The sequence below is a fragment of the Arachis stenosperma genome, chromosome 2 (assembly GCF_014773155.1).
Source record: "Arachis stenosperma cultivar V10309 chromosome 2, arast.V10309.gnm1.PFL2, whole genome shotgun sequence".
Taxonomy (NCBI): Eukaryota; Viridiplantae; Streptophyta; class Magnoliopsida; order Fabales; family Fabaceae; genus Arachis; species Arachis stenosperma.
In genome coordinates this window covers 14413527-14434556 of record NC_080378.1, presented here as the reverse complement: position 1 = coordinate 14434556, position 21030 = coordinate 14413527, and the positions used below count along the sequence as shown (strand labels likewise).

General features: G+C 34.4%; 2 protein-coding genes across 2 annotated transcripts; both read left to right on the top strand.

Moving 5' to 3' along the window:
* Window positions 1–12165: 12165 nt before the first annotated feature.
* LOC130962608 (uncharacterized) lies at window positions 12166–12872 on the top strand. The gene is made up of 2 exons (XM_057888797.1): window positions 12166–12461; window positions 12518–12872. Exons 1-2 carry the CDS (start codon window positions 12166–12168, stop codon window positions 12870–12872), a joined length of 651 nt encoding a protein of 216 aa, XP_057744780.1.
* Window positions 12873–12905: 33 nt separating this feature from the next.
* Window positions 12906–18422, top strand: LOC130962607 (uncharacterized). The gene is made up of 3 exons (XM_057888796.1): window positions 12906–13058; window positions 13107–14753; window positions 18201–18422. The coding sequence occupies exons 1-3, from the start codon at window positions 12906–12908 to the stop codon at window positions 18420–18422; spliced, it is 2022 nt and encodes a 673-aa protein (XP_057744779.1).
* The last annotated feature ends 2608 nt before the right edge of the window (window positions 18423–21030 follow it).

Here is a 21030-nt window from a genome sequence, read left to right as displayed (position 1 = left end):
CCAAAAATATTGACTAATAATCATAAAAAAAAAATTGTCCTAACATTTCTCATTTATTTGTACAGTGTGATATTCAACTACGACTGTTCTTACTTGAAACAAGTTAACGCGCTCTTTATAAAATTTCACGTAGTTTATGGTTCGATGCCACTGCCACTAAATGGGAATAATTTTTCAATAGAAAATCTTTTTAAAATTTTAGTATTTTTGATAAATTTTTAAGTTAAATTGAAAATACAAAAAAAATCTTTTTTTAAAAGTCAATTATATCTTTTATAAAGAGATCTTTTAAAAAATATTTTAACATAATAAAAAATAAATGAGTATTTTTTTATATTATTCTATCTAAATATAATTATTAAATAAAAATATTTTTTTATAAAAAATAATGATTGAGAGTCCTAACTAAATCACATATCCAACTATCTAAGTTGCAGTACTAATAATTTGCTGAGCACAACCCAATACAAATCTTATAGAAATAAATTAAGATACAGCTAAAATATGTCTTAAATACATAAGACATAAGTTGAAGTTATTTTTTAAGAAAGTTTTTATAAAAAACAAAATATAAAAATTGACTTTTTCATGCATTTGTATGTTGTGTATTTATTAAAAAATTTTTTAAAAATTTTATTAATAATATTCTTAATATATACTCTTAAAACACATTATAGCTAAATTCATAAATTAAAGTTATAGAATAAAAAATTTTAAAAGTTAAGGTCTTTACTATATATTTAATAGAGATATTTATGAGTCAGGTAAAATTATATTTATCTTGTCTCAAATTAAATCATAAATATTGATTGGGTCTAATTTTTTAGATTTTTATTCAAATTATAGACCTAATAAAATCTCGTTACTTTTGTATTACAATAAAATCGGGTAGTCTGAACTCTGAATCAAATAAAAGAATAAGTTTAGATGAAGTTTAAACTTCAAATAAAAATAACTTGATACCGATAAAACTTAAAATACAAAATAAAAAATTAACACAAATTTGTTTTATACACAAATTTCAACTTATCGATTTGCAAGAATATATCCATATATATACCAAGAATCAGATTTATTTTCTACCAATAGAATTGAACTACAAATCAAGTATAAGCTCATCACTGAGCTAAAATTAAATTAGTTAATGTTGCTAAGAAATTTTTATTTGATTCTTTGGTAAAAAAACAGTCATATAACATCATCATCGAATAAGTTTGAATTTTGAAATAATATGGTAATCCATAAACTCTGAGAAGGGCGGATGAATTTGATGCCAAAAGAAATTGAACAAATAAATAAATGCTAACTTTTTAGAGAGGGCAATTGTCAAGCATACAATAATTCAAATCCAACAGAGTCATATTGAAGAAAAGAAAGAAATGAAGCTAATCAAGCTATAACCCCTGATTGATAACTCTTTTAAATCTTTAGTGGCCGTAAAATTTAAAATGTTTATATTAAGTTAAGTTATTTGTTATGGTACTTAAAAAAATTTGGTGTTTAATTGTTCTAGGTTAAATAGTTAATATTATCTAATTTAAAAATATATAAATTAATTAATTTTAAATATATAAAATTTGTTATAAAAAATAAATTCGATAAAAATCCGACATTATCAAGTGATAAACATCAGAAAATTGGCCTTAACTTAACAATAGAGAAGCTTTAATTTGTATCTAAGAAAGGGCCAAGTCTTCCATGGGAAAAGAACACCTACTGTAAACCTCAAAATATTTTTGGGATGTTATATTTAAGAATTTGAATCTTTTAAATTTTGGATTTTTATTTGAGAGGATGAAGTGTGATTTTTTATTTTTGAATTTTTTTTATATTTTTCTAATTTTATCTATAAAATAAATAATAAGAGATTATATTTTATTCTTTAACATAAAATCTAAAATTTAAAAAATCAAAATTCGTTGCATTAAATACATGTTAAAAAAAAAAGCGTCGTTTTAAGGCAAAACAATGTTGTTTAACTTAGACAGTAATCGCAGTTAGCTTCACAACAACGCCAACATCGGTTAAAGACAATAATTTTATAAGGTTTAGTGCCGTGAGAGTTGGGTATTTTTAATTGTCATCTCCTATGTCCATATATAACGAGATGTGAGCTTGATTTGATAAAAATTTTTAAAAAAGTACTTGTGTTTTTTAAAAATTCAAATTTTTTATTTTATGTTTGGTAAATAAAAAAATTATGTGCTTGTGTTTGCAGTTTTTAAAAGATCAAATATTTTTAAAAGCACTTTAATATAGAGCTTTTTAAAGTTGGCTTGTACTTTTCAAAATTTAAAAATCTAATATAATTTTATATGTTAACTAATTTTCAAATTTAATACTTACATTTATATCTATTATAGTATTTTTAAATTTTAAAAATTATTTTACCAAACACAATTGATATTATTTATGTTTATTAAAAACTAATTTTTATTTGATTTACCAAACATAAATGCTACAACTTTTAAAAAATTATCTTTTAAAAATTAACTTTTATAAGCTACTTTTTAAAAGTAAAAATTAGACCAAACTAAGCCGTGGTCTGTTAAGATTAGCTTTGATTCGCATCACTTAACCCAATCGATCTTAATCCATTTGGCAGAAAATTTGTCAATCGAACTCGCAAAATTATTAACTGTCTTTTCAGTGTGTATATCTACTATGGAGCACGAATGCGAAGTGAATGGAGGAGACTAAGTAGCCTTTTGTTGTACGTTGTGTCTAAGTGCTAAATATATTTTCTATCGAGAGCCTCGCCTCAAACTTCATCTGTGGTGAGGTAGGACATGTTTTTATTTGTCCCAATTCTATGGGATTGGTGCATGGTGATACTTATATATGCATTTTAGAAAAGTGTATTAAGTGATACTCATGTTTTGTAGCAAAGACATAGATTGTATCAAATTTGCGAGCAAGTTTACTAGGAAGGATAAATGTGATGTGTTTTTTTCAGATGAAGTAATTTTAGTCTTAAAAATTTTTTCAGTTTGTCCCACAATATATAAACTCTACATAGTTGCAATCGTATTTGGCATAGGGTGTGAAAATGAATCCCGACGGTGATACGGAGTTGATTCGCACAGAGCATGTTAAAAAAAAAAAGAAAGCGAGAAATTTCTTGACATGTCGATGGTGATCATTGATGGCAAGGGTCTTTGTCCACAATTGATTTTGATTGACTCCAAAAAAGTTAGGACACTTGAGTTTGTTAGTTTGGAGAAATAAATTTTTTAAAATATTTTTTACTTTTTTAATAATGAAAAAAATAAAGTGTATTTTTTAAATTTTTAATATTTTTTATTTTATTTATAAAATTAATGGTGAGAGATTATATTTTACTTTCTCAATTATTAAAAAAATTGAAAAAATCCATTCCTCTAATTTGAAATCGACGTATTAATAAATTAATTCTTATGGTTAGAAATACATTAAATTTAATGAAAAAATACAAATAAACTAAGTTAAAATCTCTACTCTCTTTAATCTTTACTTTTTTTTTTTTTTTAAATCTCCACTACCCGTTTGTTCTAAATTTTCACATCAGCTGCCAGCACACATCAATTGGCGTTCTTATTATTTATTGATTTATGATATATGGGAGACACTCTTACGAGAAATAAAAATAACATTGAAAATAATGTGAAAGTGGACAAATAATGGTGAAATGAAATATTTAAAAGCAGACTAATTTTCACCACTTGTTATTTATTTATTTATTTTAAATTTTTAAAATATTAATAAAATAACATTCATATTAGAGCTAGTTGAATAACATACTCGTATTTCTTCTTTTAATATTGTTTGTAGGAGTATTATTAGTTCCGTTTAGTTTGAATTTGGACAAAAACATCAATCTAATTGATCAAATTAATTCCTATAAATAAATCATCCTCCAATCTGTTATATAGTTGATCTTCCAACCGAACCAAATCAGACCTAATCAAAAGTGGTTTGGTTCAGTGTTTGTTTTTAGTTCTTAATTGAAAAAAAAAATTAATAATTGTAAAATATGAAGTCTAAATGTTTGATAAACTAAAATTCATACTACATTACTTCCAAATCCAATAATCAAGCTAAGTCAAGAACTAAACATAAATTAAATACCATAAATCATGCCCAACAATTACTAAGAAACAAAAATATATTTTTTTAATTTTTTTAATTATTTAATACAGTGTGATTTCTCACTTTATATTTTTTAAATAAAATTTAAAAAAATATTTAAAAAAAATAAAATATTAAATAATAAAAAATTATACTTTATCTAACAATTAAATAATAAAAAATTATACTTTATCTAACAATTGAGGAAAAAAATAAAATAAAGGATCTACTCCCTTAAAAACCACACTTTTATTATTAGGATTAGAGATAAATTAATAAAACTAATATTTTTATTTCGATTCGGTTTGATTTAGTTCAGTTTTAGACTGACCAATCGAAAATAGAATCAAACCAATTTGTTTTATAAAAAATAAAAAATTGATTTTTTGTGAAATTTGACCACCACAAAGTAATGTAAATTATGTCATGTATGATATGAATCGAGTCAAAAGTAATTTAAGTCGAAATTTATTAATAGCACATGGTTTAATCTGGTGGCACGATATAGAACGTGAGGTTTGGTTACTAAGATGAAAGAGAAGACATGAAATTTTCAATCTAGAGAACAAGGTTTTTTATGGTCAAAACAATGTTGAGAATTGTAAGAATTCGAGGAAAAAGAGAAGATAAATTGCGGAAACAAAAAGGCATTCATCAACTCAATATTACCGTGATCCATAAATAGAAGAAGTATAAAAGAGTTAAGGACTTCGATCTAAACACTTTAAAATTATCAAAATTCTGTACTTTCTAAATCATACTAACTTCAAAAAAAATCATAAAGTCCAAATGTATATAAGTGTCTAAAGTTAATTTTCAATTTATTTCACTTTTATTTCTTTTGGTCAAATACTTTATTTTTTTTCTTTTCTTAACTATTTTGCTTTTTATTAATTTTTATTTCACTTTCATGTTTATTTAAAGTTCATTTATCTTTTGTATGTCCATTCTTTATAATTATTTACACTATTTGTTAGTGTAATTTCATTAATATTTCATATATTTTTTATATAAATGATTCTTTTAACACATACTAAATAAATTTTAGGGCAATTTACATAAATAAATAAAGTGGGAGAATTATTTACGTAAATGTGCAAATCTGTTTGTTGTTACAATTTTGTGCAAAAATGAATATTATGTAAACCGTGGCAACCCACCACGGTTTCAAAACAAACATAAACCGTGGGAGGTCACCACGGATAAGGAAGAAATTATTTTGCATGTAAACCGTGGGAGGTCACCACGGTTTACGTTGGAAGAAGGGTGTTCATAAACCGTGGGGAGTCACCACGGTTTATGTGGACTTAAATAAGGTGGTGAAGATCTATATATATGTGGGTGATTGAAGCATCAGAAGAGATCATTCTCACAATGTGCATTATAATATAAACCATACATGAATACATGAAACACTCTGAATCAGGCACTCTCTACATAGCAAGGTTGCGAGAACCGGACCGGTCAATGAACCGGTAAGGTTACTGGTTCAATGGTTTAATGGTTCCACCGGGGTTCAACCGGGATTCAACCGATTTAATTAAATATTAAATAAAATTATTAAAAAACCTAAAAATAATTTTAAATATATTAATTTAATAAAAAACCGTTAAAAAACCGTTAAAAAACCGGCCGGTTTGACCGGTTTAGCGGTTAACCGACCGGTTCGATCGGTTTTTTACCGGTTTTTTGCTGGCCGGTTTTTGAGCTTACCCGGACCGGTTAACTGACCGGTTCCCGGATTTTCCGGTTGAACCGGCCGGTCCGGTGCGGTTCTCAGAACCATGCTACATAGTCAAAAGATAAATATTATTTAACAGTAAGTCTGAAATACATAAACACTAACAATAATGCACATTACATAAAGTAATTAGGATGCTGAATACATAACGTAGCTACCAAGATCAATACATAACGTAACTAACATGATCAACACATAACGTAACTACCATGATGAATACATAAACAAAGAAACAAAGTAATGGACAGGAAGATATAGCATAACTAATCAGAATCCTCAATGGTGTCACTGTCATCGTCATCGAACTGGCCAAGCAAGTGCCCTCCGGTGCCACACAAAGTAGGACGTCTAACCCGCCTAGGTCGCTGATCTGGCGCTGGTGCTGTGGGGTGTGCGGGAGCCGCGCTGAAAGCGGAGGCAGGTACCTCCTAAAGCAAACCATGGGTCGGACGGCGAAACTGCTGGCTCGTTCAGGTCAACTGCCAACTGAGCCTGAACATCGTCACTGCCTGGCTGCTGCCCATGAAACTGGGCATCCTCCTCAGGCATCTGTGGCCTATAATGGGTCTGATCATCATCCCTAAGCATGTCAGCTATGTCTCGGTAAAACTCGGACTCAGTAACGGGATCAGCAATGTCCACCCCAACAGTTGCGGTCGTAAACTCGGCATAACCAAATGGGCTCACGTTCGCAAACATCTGTGAGCTAGAACCCACGTCGAACGTCGGCTGATCCATGGCTGATGCTGATCCAACTACATCCTCAGCGGCGACGTGACCAGTGCCGCCCCCCTGCTCGGATGGTCCTCCATCAGGCCCACCTCGACCAGGCCGCGCAGGTGGCCGTCTGCCTCTACGTCGAGGAACACGGTAGTCCACTGGATCCCCAGCCTCAGCTCCAGGAACGTCCTCCAATCAGTCGGCAAACTCCCTCCACTCGCGATCCGTGGTCCGGGTCCCAATACGGCGACGCCTATCAACTCGTCTGTTATCCGGTCTGTCATAAACATGAACTCTAGGAGGTGCCTGGGACGACCCTCTGTGACGAGCCTCCTCAGTCAACACAATCGGCCTCGGATCCTGAAATGCTACATCTGGGGATAGGAACCTGTGCGCCACACGGCACCACCACTCGAGGTAATCTGATGATGGACCAGGGTCGAGGACACGATCGACCCATATGACCGACTGATGCCGGTTCTCCCAATACTGGTGCCACTCCCGATAATATGAAGGAAACCACCGGTCCCCACCCCTACCATCCTTCGCATGTAGCCAATCTATGTTCAGAGCTACATCTGGGAGAGGCTGAACACCGCCGAACTGGGTAGAACCCTATCCACCTGATGCCACTCTATCGCAGCAAAATATATGAGGCTAGTGACGGCCGTCCACAGCCGTCGGTGCTGATCAACTAGTATCTCCGGATGAATAACAGCAGTAACATCAGCAGAAGAGTAAGGCTCCCACACAAACTGCATAGAACACAGTAAGACGTTCATGAGGCAGTGCAATGTAAGAAAAACTAGATCTACCATCAGTAATAATAAGTCACTCACGTCGTGGACAAGCAACCGATCAAGTGCAAGGCGTGCGGAAACTAATCGCTGTGCCCCTGCATCGTTCCTCGGAACAAACTCCGCCCACCTACAATTTAAATTTACATGATGTCAAAACAAACCATAACACAGTTGCAATTTTACAATTTATGAACGCATATTTTTAAACCATACCTAGAAGCAAGTGGAAAACCAAACCGGTCAAAACCAGTGGGCCTCAGAGTGGGAAACCTCCAGAAAATCCAAGACTGTAGTAGGTGTAGCGGCCCAGCCAAGTTAACGACGTTCCTGTTTGTACCACGACAAAGACACCTATACAACCAGGCTAGTGCAGCGGATCCCCAGCTATATCTGCCCAACTCATCCAATGATGCCAAATAAGGCAACCAGCGAAGGTGTACCCTGTTTGCATTCTTGTCCGCAAACAGCTGAGACGACAAGAGCATCAGGATATAAGCCCGTGCGTATACACGAACTGTCTCATCAGTAGCATCTGCAGGGAGAACACGGAACCTCTCGTGGAACCAGGTGTAGCACACTGTCATCTGCTTCACTTTACTCTGCGGAGGCAACTCCCCGAACAACTCCCGGAACCACACCCATGCTGGTCTACCGTGTTCCATCAGATTCTCAAACTCAGTCAAGCACCCACTAACGGGTGCACCATCAATCGGCAAACCCAGTTGATACGCAACATCCTGAAGAGTAATGGTGCACACCAAACGGCATGTGGAACGTGTGGGTCTCCGGACGCCAACGCTCAATAAATGCGCTAAGCAGAGGCTCATCAACCCAGAACCAATGACTGTTTAGCCTAGCAAGATGATACAATCCCGCAGTCTCCAAATAGGGTATAACCCTGTCATGTAAGGGCATATTCTGCTGCCGCCTAACGGCTGTAATAACCCTACTAGGCTGCAAAACGTTCGTAATAAATAAATCCATTAACATACAACGATTACAAACAACAACATACATAATACTGGTGCTAAGATAACTGTGCACATTAAATTCATGGATTCTCTTATCCTCTACTAAATACTGAAGCTAACAAAACTGTGCACTCACAACAACAAATTAACAATTTAAATTCATGAATAAAACCTTTGAATAAAATACAATATTGATAACAACAAATTGTGCAAAAATACTAAAAAACACAGTAAGAAGATAAATAAGCATAACAAATTATGCATTACTTACAAAACCGATAATATCATTAATATTTATGTAAATAATATTAATCAGAATCACAAACAGGTAAACGTAATAAAATAAAATATTTACTACCAATATTCCTACTAACATATCAATTGCTATATTAGAATTAAATTTAATTACAATAATAATAGCAATAACAGTTACTAACCTCTTCGTCGATATTTCCTGCCACGTGAGCGATGCCATTTAGTCGGTACAATCGATCCTCATCCTCCTCCATTGGCCCCACCACCCACTTCTCCTTCACTACCTCCAATCCTTTTCACAAACTCTCTCTACCACAATAAATCCAACTTTTTTTCCAAAGGTAGCAAATGAATCCGTCCCAGCCTTCAACGGATTACATATATATATAGATACACGTAAACCGCGGTGGGTTACCGGGTTTTACGTTCAAAGTTGCACTCTACATAAACCGTGGTGACTCCCCACGGTTTATGAACAAACTTTCTTCAACGTAAACCGTGGTGACCTCCCACGGTTTACATGCAAAACAATGTCTTCCTAATCCGTGGTGACCTCCCACGGTTTATGTTTGTTTTAAAACCGTGGTGGGTTGCCACGGTTTACATAATATTCAATTTTGCACAAAATCGTAACATCAAACAGATTTGCACATTTACGTAAATAATGCTTCCACTTTATTTATTTATGTAAATTGCCCTAAATTTTAAGTCTAAATTTTTTTGAGAAATCTTATCTACATCTTAAATTGAGATATTAATACAAATTTGATTCGACACCCTGTCGACTTAATTAAAATCAAGCGAAATACACTCACTCACTGATTCTTGGCTTCTCCGAGACTAGAGAATGTCCGGAGCTACGCAAGGCACCTTCACATTCACGGAGTCAAAGATGCCATCACTGTCGCCTCCGATAAAGGCGGTGCTGGAAAGTCTACTATGGCTGGTATAAGCCACAAACCTTGACAAATCCCCTTTTCTGCTTTCTATTTATGACAAGTACCTCATTGTTTGTTGACCGAAAAATTCTGTTGACAAATTACTCTCTTAAGATTTGAAACTAGTGTTTCGCATGGTGGCAGTGACTATGTGTTGAAACTGTCCTTATTGACTAATAATCCCAATTAGATAGTAGGAGCATGAGCGGTTATGATTTGAGTAAACACTAGGAATAATGCAATAACAGATTTCTTTTAAATATCATGAGCCATCTAGAGATTTTGGATGCTAGTTTAGTACTTTAGTCGCTCCAAGTTTAAATAGAAATCACTGTAGTGTTTCAACCTGTATTTGGATGTTATTTTAGTCTTTAAATAGATAATTATTGTGTTTTACTTATGGCTGACCGGGACCCTGAAAGCATGGTTAAGGATAAAATGAGTAAACTTTCAAATTTTTTCTTTGTCCAATGCATTGAAAACTTAAATGTTTCACATCTCCAAGACAAATAGACAATCCTTTTTATTTTCTTCTAATTTTTAACTTAGCCAAACCCTTATTTTATATTATGAAAGATACTGTTGATGTAAAAAATTCCCCAATGACTAATTTAATGTGGTTGTATGTTTTGGAACCAATTTCAACATTTACTCAATGCAATATCCTCACAAGTGCTCTCTGGAATTAAAACTTGTGAGCTGAGGCCTTGTTCAATGAGTCGGGATTATTTATTACAATGAGATGTGATTGTAACAACTAATGTAACTCTATAATCTATACCATGTTCAATAAGAATTTGTTTTAAAATGTCTGGATTCTTCTTTGCCATATGCATTCTAAAATTTTAAATTAGAGCCATTTCATTGAATTTAAAAGAATTAAAATTTTAAAATTATATTTAATTTAAACATATTTTATCAATGTAAAATAAACTTTTTTAAAAAAATTGTTTTGTTATTCATTTCTTTGAATTTAATTATTTTTATTTTTTTCAAAACCAAATAAATTGATAAATTAAAATCAAGACCTTTTGAGTTTTAAATTTGAGAAAATTTTAATAAGAGTTGTGAATATTTAAAAAGAAAAGTTATTAGACAAATTTAATCTAATTATTTAAATAACTTGGTCGAATCAATAGCACTGTAACATTACAACACGCAAAACAAAAAAAGACAAAAAGAAAGGGAAAGAAAACATTACATCACAACATTTTTTTTCTTTTTCTGCCACAATTCGTTGCAAACCATAATTACTTATTGTGGTGAGGATGTCACACTTTAAATTTTGACTTTAATATTTAGTACTAACCTACTAATATGAATTTCAATTCTTAGGATGTATAGTATACAATGTTTGGAGAAAAGTAAGAACCAACGCAGACACAGCAGCGAAAAAGGTAACATAAGACCATGGGATATTGAAGTAAGTGCTGCGTAATTGAGCCAACCTAATCTTCCCTTTGTTTCTGTAATGCTCATCGATTTGACGCCTGACTACATCATATTTATTATTATACCTATAGTCATTGAGATGTTTGTGTGGTAATATATGGCCTAGTTCATTGAAGAGTTTGGTCACGTCTTCATCGCTTCCAAGCAAATTTTGGAGGACACCAGCTGCTCTGAGATCTTTCACATCCTCAGCGTCATCAATCAAGGAATCCATCAAAGAAAAGTAGGAGAAAAATTCGAAGTCGTGATCAAAAGCCAGACACATCTCATATGCAATCAAGTTGTGATCAGGTAAGGTGTGAGGTCATTAATCACAGTCCCTGGAAGCATCAATTGTCCACTAAACAAGTTGGAGGTGAAAGAAATGTTAAGCCATTTTCATTTATCAGTTTGGCTTACTCTCACTTGAATACCAGCTTTTTTAAGATCCCCTATGTTCTTATATCTATGCCAATAATCTGCTTCTGGGAAGAGAGATCGAAATGCCTTTTTTATATTAAGGAATGGTCGTCGAAATATCTTTTCTATTGATGAAATAATGATAATAGGGAGCAGACGTACGCAAATTCGAGGACACCACGGGAATGCTACCCTTAAAGGGGATCGACTACCTTCATAAGAGTAATATGAGCGAATATAGTCCAGTAGATGAGTTGGTACGTTATTCTGGTCATATCTTTCGGAAAAGGTGGCTAAATCTTTTCTCTTGTTTGGTAGGCCCATGCATAGAAAATGGAACAGTATCTTGTTCGTCAACTGATAAAATCAGACATCACCGGTAAGTAAGTTCAACAATTTTGCTGAAACTTGGTTTTCCAACAAGATAATCTCTCTCCATATACACCACAACTGATCAAACTTGAGCATCAATGGAAGTAATTCGAAGCAACTTGATTCGAATTACGTTTAAAACGAGTTGCATGTAATTCGAATCAAGTAGATTCGAACTTTAGAGGGGTAAATCGAATTGACATGATTCGAATTAGTAGGAAAACTGTCCCATTAAGCAATTCGAATTAGGTCGATTCGAATTACTAAGAAAGAAGAAGCAAAAGTTAATTCGAATTGACTTGATTCGAATTATGTATAAATAGTTCGAATTAGGTTGTTTCGAATTAGTGTGTTCCGGACCTGTATATATATGTGATGAACGTGAGTTCCTCTCAATATTGAGGGGTCATATGGCTGGTGAGGACAGTTTTATAGTGTTGGTTCATCACAAAGGATCGATTAAGAGAAAAACTCGCTCAGGTGTCAAGTTCACCGATAAGGATCCTCTCTGTATTATCGTGAGTTCTACGACAAGCTATGATGACCTTGCTAGCTCTGTATTACAGAAACTTGGTCTGGAAGGTGTTAAACGAGTTAAGAAGTTTTTCTATCGCATTCCAGTCACAGTGCTCCAAGATACCGTGAAGTATGATTGCTTCACGATCGGGAGTGATGAGGACCTGCAGGTCATGTTTCTTTGTCGCCGGTAGTTTTTCGGTGGACACCGGAGCTGTTGGCAAAGCTGGTTGATGTGGTGTCCAGCTCGGGGGGTTCGAACCGGAATACCAACACTTTAGCGACGGTTGCCGGTTCTAGCTCAAGTCCTGCCTTTGCATCTTCCTCAGTCCCGGCGTACGAGCCACCCGCCCCGCCTGTCGCCTCCCCTTTGTTCGCTGTTGATCTCAATGGCAGTGTTGGCGACGAGGTTGGAACAGCGAAACTTGTACCTACCTCTGTACACTGTGCTGCACCGGCTGCGGCTGGAGATGAATTGTTTGATGATGTAGAGGACGATGATGTCGAGCCGGATATGATTGCTGATGATAGTGCCGATGATATCAGAGCCAGTGAGCCTGCCGGTGCCGGTGGTGGCTCTAGCTCTGGCACACAGCAGTAACCTCCACATTTTTCATCTTTGGACCTGGATGCCATGAGGCAGCCGGGGGTACCTTGCGAGGCTGCAGGATTTGGCGCAAGAGATGCAGAAGGGTCAGCTGGTATGACAGAGTTCCAGGTTGGTCAGCAATTTCAGGATAAGGAGGATGCGCTGTTAAGTGTGAAGACTTACAGCATCCGCCGAGGTGTATAGTACAATGTTGTGGAGTCTGATTATCGCCGTTACGTTGGCAAGTGTTCTGAGTTCGGGAATAGGTGCACATGGTTGATTCGACTGAGTCTCCGGCAGCGCAAGGGCATATGGGAGGTCAAACGGTACAATGGACCGCATACTTGTCTCGCCAGCTCTATCTCAAGCGATCATAGGAGTTTGGATTATCATGTGATATCGACATTTATTATGCCATTGGTTAGAGCTGATGCATCCGTTAGCATCAAGGTGCTCCTAAATGCGACTCCCTTGCACTATGGGTTCAGGCTGACCTACAGGAAGGTCTGGATAGCGAAGCAGAAGGCTTTTGCGCTCATTTATGGTGACTGGGATGAGTCTTACAACGAGCTCCCAAGGTGGGTGTTAGGAGTGCAGGTAACGATGCATGGTTCTATTGCAGTTCTTCGGACTAGCCCTGTTCGAGTTGGGGGACAGCTGGACGAATCTAAGGCTTACTTTCACAGACTGTTCTGGACTTTTCCACCGTGTATCAAGGCATTTCGTCATTGCAAGCCGTTGGTTAGTATTGATGGGACCCATCTATATGGCAAGTATGGGGGTACTCTGCTTGTTGCGATTGCACAGGACGGGAACTCCAACATACTCCCTGTTGCATTCGCACTAGTCGAGGGTGAGAATGCTGAGTCTTGGTCATTCTTTCTCTCCCACCTCCGTCAGCACGTTACACCACAGCCGGGTCTGCTCGTTATCTCTGACAGGCATAACCGCATCAAGGCCGCCCTTGAGGCTCCCGACGGGGGCTGGTTACCTCCGGCTGCATACCGAGCTTTCTGCATTTGGCACGTAGCAGCAAATTTCACGCTCACCTTCAAGGGTAAAGACGCAAGGAGGCTTCTCGTGAACGCTGCCTATGCTAATACGGAGGTGGAGTTCCATTACTGGTTTGATATTCTTCGCTCGGAAGATCCGGCGATGTGTGATTGGGCAAACCGGATTGAGTATTCATTGTGGACACAATATTGCGATGAGGGCCGGAGATTCGGTCACATGACGACGAATATATCTGAGTGTGTGAATTCAATCCTCAAGGGTGTGAGGAACCTTCCGGTATGCTCGTTGGTGAAAGCAACGTATGGTCGGTTGGCCGAACTTTTTGTACGCAAGGAGAGAGAGGCGCAGGCCCAGATGGGTACCGGACAAGTATTCAGTCAACACCTAGTTAAATGTATCGAGGCCAACTTGAAGACGGCAAGGTGCTTCACAGTTACTTTGTATGACAGGGACAACTCCGAGTACACGGTCGCAGAGACCACTCCGACTGGTTCTTTCTCCCTGGGTAGCTACAGGGTCTCACTCGGATCTCAGACATGTGATTGTGGATACTTCCAGGCACTTCATTTCCCTTGTCCGCACGCACTGGCATGCTGTGCCTACTCAAGAGTCACTTGGCACTCCTACGTGCACCCTGTCTATCGACTCAATAACGTTTTTAGTGTTTATCAGATGGGATTCAGACCTCCAATCCCAGAGGATTTTTGGCCACCATATGATGGGCCGATGGTAATACCGGACCCGATCAAGAGGCGTGCAAGGGAGGGTCGCCCCAGGTCTACTCGGATACGGACGAACATGGACGAGGCAGATCCAAACCGGCCTAAGAGATGCGGCTTATGTCGGCAACCCGGACACACTCGTCGGAACTGCCCACAGGTCGGAGGTAGCTAGGGAGGACAGTCATAGATGGGTAGGGTTGGTTTTGTGTTGTTTGATTTACTAGTGTACTATGTTTCGAATTTTAGTTATGTAACGGTAAAAAATATCGTAGTTGCAAATGTTTTGTATGTCTGTTGTTTATAACGAATGTGAACTAGCAAAAAATTTAATATTCCATCATAAAGTATGTACCATAAACATGAAATTAGATTCTCTAACAATGAATAATTCGAATCAATATGATTCGAACTCTATTGAGTCACGTTTCCCTACTAATTCGAATCATGTCAATTCGATTTACCCCTCTAAAGTTCGAATCTACTTGATTCGAATTACATGCAACTCGTTTCAAACGTAATTCGAATTAAGTTGCTTTGAATTACTTGCCTTGACATGATTCGAATTATATATATTTGTTCGTTGGTGCATTGCTGAAATTTTTTTTGTTTTGGCTGATTTGGGTAATAAAATTCTCCCATTGGTTTATTTAGATTTTTTACCCTTTATTAAATATATACAAATTAAAAAGATAAACAAAAAAATTTATTAATCACAATTTATTTTTTTTATAATTATATAATATCTATTAATATTATTTATTTAATAAATATTTATAGTATATAATCATAAGTAAAGGCTCAATTTAAAAATACAACAACAACTGATTATTAATAACAAATACATACTATGATAGTATTATGAGTATTTAACATACACATACACACTGCTGTTAATAACAAAAATAAACTTAACACTTGTCACTTTAAAAAGTAACGACACAGGTTAATTTCATTTTTTTTAAAGTTATTTTGTCAATGAAAAATCTTTCAGACATCAATACTATAGCAAAAGTAATTAAAAATAGCACATAGCCACATACAGAAGCAGCTGATGTATGACTGTATGATTACCGAGCTCACCTTAATTACCGTGACACTGCCCCACGAGGGATAGTTAGTAAATCCCTTTCTGAGTTGTGTCAATATATGGATGCAAATTAAGAAACCAACAACCTGAAACAAAGGAATATAATAATGCAACTCAATTAACAAGAAAGAAAGGTATTATGATCCTAAAGTGACCAATATAATATGGATGTCATCAATATTATTCTATTCCATTTTCATTTTTCATAGCAAAAAAATATCTCTTCTCATTGCTGTTTCTTGTAGAGAAATATAATTTCACAATTTTTTTCTGAGATTATTCATTTTAACAAATGATATAGTAAAAATGGTGTTTCCAAATAAAAATAAGAAAAGAACTTAAAAATTTAAAGTTTAATTTGTTGGGATTACGGCGAAGTTGTTCACGCAAAAAAAAAAAAAAAAACTCGGAGAATTAAACTCTCATTAATTTTTTTGGAAAATAATGTTTTTTTAATTTATAATAGAGAAAATGCCCACTACTAATAAAATGTCATTTTAATTAACCATAAAAGAAATAAAATATCCTTTCTAAAAATGTTGTGAAAAGACTAATGTATCTTTTTTAATACTTTGACAAATTAAAAATGAACCTTTAAGGTTGATTTTAAAAATAAAATATTTACATAATTCATTGTAGAAAAAACTAAAGTAACATTTAGTATAATTTGAAAAAGACTAAAATATTTGTGTTACATTTTTAATGGTCTAAAAATAGCTAGAAAAATACCAGTTTAACGTTAATTTTAAAATTACTAAAATAACTTTATCTAATTAATAAAGATTGCTCAATTATGTTAGGAAATATAAATTTTAATTTTATATTAAAATAACGAAAATATTGTTATAGTTCATTTTTAAAAGAAGACAACAACCTTTTTAAGGTTAATTTTTAAAAGAATAAAATAACCTTATAGCATTAATTGATATTGTTTGATTTCGTGAGAAATTAGACATTTGAATTTTATTTTTAAAAAGACTCAAATACACAAAGATCATTTTAGAGACTATAATATTCTTTTTAGAATTATTTTTTGAAAGTTAAAATACCCTTATAATTTTTTTTAAAAGACTAAAATAACATTTTAAGGTTAATTTGTAAAACTCAAATATCCTTATATATTTGATTAATAAAGGTTATTTGATTGTATTAGATAATAGAAATTAGAATAAGATTTTAAATGGACTGAAATACTCTTTTAGGTTAAAGTTGTTCAATTGTATTAAAAACTTGAATTTAATTTTAGAAAGGCTAAAATAAAATAACCTTAGCTTATAGTGAATTTTTTAAAGATTAAAATTTAGATTGTTTAATTAATTGTACTATAGTTTGAAATATAAATTTTATTTACAAACACTACTAAAATACTCTCTTAATCATATTTTAAAAAAAAAACAAATGCCCTTTTAGGATTAATTGTAAGAAATAAAATACCATTTTTGTATTAAAGTTGTTTAGTTGTATTATACTTTAAAAGTATGAATTTGACTTAGTAAAACTAAACTACTTCTGTAGTTATTAATTTTAAAAGATTAAATTTAGGATACCTTAAGAAATAAAATAAAATAAAATAAAATTCCCTTTAGTGTTTAGTTGTATTAGAAATTTGACTTTTTATTTTAAAAAAAGGAAAAAAACAATATAAACTTTTTGTGAATTTAAAAATATGAAAATAACCTTTATTTCATACAAACACACAAATATTAGCATCACAACGACCTACCAAAGTACTTTAATATCATAATTATTATTGACTTCAGATTATAAATTAAATTTAAATTTAAAATTTTTTCCTGCAATATTTCGTTGTACAAAAGAAAATTAATAATGTGCACATCTTTCATTTTAATTAGTCTTCCTACTACTCTACTACTTTATTGGTGAGGATGGCAGCTAATAATATTAATAAGTTAGTTTCAACATTTTGTTGCAATTTTATGCACACATCTTAAATATGAGTTTGTATAGGACAATATATGCTTGCATAGAAATATTTTGATTTCGGGTGTTATTTTTTTTATTACCCACAGTATTTTTAGTCTGATAGGACAAGAATTAATTCATCGTAGATTGGAGATTTATTTAAGAGTTTATCGTTGGTTAATAATTTACTACATGCATAAGGCGAAATTTGAACTTCCAATACTTATTTAAACGAATTAGTAAACTAACTATTAGACCAACCTAATTTAATTAATTTTAGGTGTTATTATATAGAAAAAATTATCACGTATTTCTGTGTACGATTGTAGAACTTCATATTCTTGTGTATTATCAAGTTTCCAGCAATATTTTTGTCTTTTAGTGAGTTTTAAAATTACCATATTTACCCTTGAAGTAGATATAAAATTATGCAATTGGCCAGTTGAAAATAATTCACATAGGAATATCAGGATAGTTGGCTTCAAATGCTTGTGGCTTAATTAGTAGCCTAGTTTTGACTCATTCAAAGTATATAAGAGTAGGTGATATAAGGCTTTTTTATATAAATAAACATATGAAAAATTTTATTTTCAGGAATACGCATGGATTGAAATATTGTCTGAAATACGCATGGTCAATTCAAGGGCGTCGCCCACCAAATGGAGTCATCAATTCACTCTCGGAGCCTGCGAAATGGAGGGACAGTCGCAGGCTTTGCAATTTCGTAGCTGCCACCAAGGAGATGAAGCACCTCATGGCCGGCGCAAACGAAATGGGGGCATGTCTAGCCCACCGGCCGCAAATTCTGGAGAGTAGGAGGAGAGTGTAGATAATGGCTACTTTCGGAGATTATTAACTTTACTAAAACCTAACTCAATATGGTAAATAAATTAACTATGGTTATTCAGCCATAATCAGTTACAACTTGCTTTTGTAAGCCATTAGATACCAGCTTAATATCATCTCCAACATCCTCCCTCAAGTTGAAACTGATTGAATTAGTTGCAAGTTCAGCAACATTATTATCATCCTCCCTTGAATTAAGGCTTGTTGAAACATTTATCCTGTTATCATCATAATATTCTCCCTCAAGTGGGACGTGTAAGTCAAGCATGCCCAACTTGAAAAATAAAGATTCGAAGACACTCGGTGATAACGCTTTAGTAAGTAAATCAGCCGTTTGATGAGCTAATTTAATAGGTAGCAATTTCAGTACTCCTGTTTGAGACTTTTCACGAATAATGTGACAATCTACTTCAATATACTTGGTTCTTTCGTGAAAAATCGGATTAGCTGCAATGTACAGCGCAGATTGATTATCACAATAGAGATTGATTGGGTGAGGATGAGATACATGGCAGTCATTAAGAAGATAAAGAAGCCATTGACCTTCCCGAGTTGCTTGTGCCATGGCACGATATTCAGCTTCTGAAGAAGAACATGCTACAGTTGTTTGCTTCTTACTCTTTCAAGACACTAATGAAGAACCTAAGAAAAAACAATACCCAGTTATTGATCGACGGGTATCGGAACAAGTTGCCCAATCTGAATCAACATAACCAGTCAATTTGAGATCATTATTTGAAGAGAAGAAAAGACCCTTAGAAGGAGATTTCTTGATGTATCGAAGAACATGTAGTGCTGCCTTGTAATGATCATCAGTTGCACAATCCAAAAATTGGCTGAGCTTCCCAACTGCAAAAGCAATGTCTGGACGAGTATTGGTGAGATATAACAGTCGTCCGAGTAGTCTTCTATATTGTAATGGATCTTGTAATCTTGTGCCACTCTCCTTAGAAAGTTTTCCGTTATACGGCATAGGAACTGAAGCAGGTTTAGCTTCCAACATACCATATTCCTCAAGCAAATCAAGAGTATACTTACGTTGATACAAAGCAATCCCTTCAGAACTACGGGCAACTTCTATTCCAAGAAAAAATTTCAACCGGCCTAAGTCCTTAATACTAAATTCAGCATCAAGAGCCCTTTTAATAGCTTCAATTTCAAATAAATTATCTCCAGATAAAACAAGATCATCAACATAAACAATAATAATAGCCAAGCCGAGGTTAGTGTGCTTGGTGAACAAAGAGTGATCATGAGGAGACTTGATAAAGCCATGTTGCTGAAGAAAACCACTTAATCTTAAATTCCATTGACGGCTTGCCTGTTTCAAGCCATATAAAGAACGATTCAACTTACAAACAGCACCATTTGAAACATCGAGACCTTGGGGGGTTTCATATAAACCTCTTCTTGCAACTCACCATGCAAGAATGCTGTATTAACGTCTAATTGGTGAAGTTTCCAATTATGTACCGCAGCAAGAGTAAGAATAAGTCGCAAAGTAGTGATTTTTACAACCGGACTGAATGTATCAAAGTAATCATAGCCAACTCTTTGACGAAAACCTTGAGCCACAAGACGTGCTTTGTGGCGTTCAACACTACCATCTGGGTGAAACTTCACTTTAAAAACCCACTTGCATCCAATGAGGCGCTTTCCAAGAGGCAAAGAAGTGATAGACCAAGTTTTATTCTTCTCAAGAGCAAGCAATTCCGCACTAATTGCATTTCTCCAGCATTCGTGCTGCACAGCTTGTTCATAAGTCTTCGGTTCAACTGTTGTGGTTATTGCTAGGGAAAAGGCTCTATGGGTAGGGGATAGCTTCCCATAATCCACCATGTGAGATAGACCGTACCGCTTGGAACATGATTGGTTACTAGAGCTTCCTGTTCTAAGTAACATACAATGATAATCTTGAAGATAAGAAGGTGGTTTATGTATACGAGTTGATCTTCTAAGATCCTGATGATGCATGTTATCATTTGAATGAAAATTAGATGATGCATTATTTGGTGGACTAGGAGAAACTACATGTGAATCAGTAAGTGAGGTAGGGTCCCTAGGATCATGAAAAGAATCAATATTTACATGAGATGGATGAAATGCATCTAAAGAATCATAAGTGAAAAGATCAAATTCATTAAAATTAGAATCAGCAATAGGTAGAGAAGAAGCACTTATAAAATTTTTGGTCATATCATCATGAAAGGATTTATAAGGAAAATAATGTTCATAAAACTTCACATTTCGAGACAAAAATAGTTCTCTAGTGTGAATATCAAACAAAATATATCCTTTTGTGCCAGGTGGGTAACCAAGAAAAATACTCTTTCTTGCTCGTTTATCAAATTTTTTTCGTCCATGAATTAACGTTGAAGCAAAAGCCAAGCATCCAAACACTTTAAGGTTACTAATGTCTGCATCCTTGCCAAATAAGGTAGCATAAGGGGTTTTATTTTTTAAAACTGGAGTCGGAAGTCTATTAATTAAATGAACAGCTAAACCAATAGCAAAATTCCAAAAATTTTTTGGCAAGGATGATTGAAACATTAATGCTCTTGCATTGTTAAGAATATGT

Coding starts and splice junctions, on each gene's coding strand:
- LOC130962608 (XM_057888797.1), top strand. CDS start 12,166: ATGGCTGGTGAGGACAGTTTTATAGTGTTGGTTCATCACAAAGGATCG. Junction 12,462..12,517: donor GTCATGTTTCTTTGTCGCCG/GTAGTTTTTCGG, acceptor TGTGGTGTCCAG/CTCGGGGGGTTCGAACCGGA.
- LOC130962607 (XM_057888796.1), top strand. CDS start 12,906: ATGAGGCAGCCGGGGGTACCTTGCGAGGCTGCAGGATTTGGCGCAAGA. Junction 13,059..13,106: donor CTTACAGCATCCGCCGAGGT/GTATAGTACAAT, acceptor TACGTTGGCAAG/TGTTCTGAGTTCGGGAATAG. Junction 14,754..18,200: donor CTCGTCGGAACTGCCCACAG/GTCGGAGGTAGC, acceptor TTTTATTTTCAG/GAATACGCATGGATTGAAAT.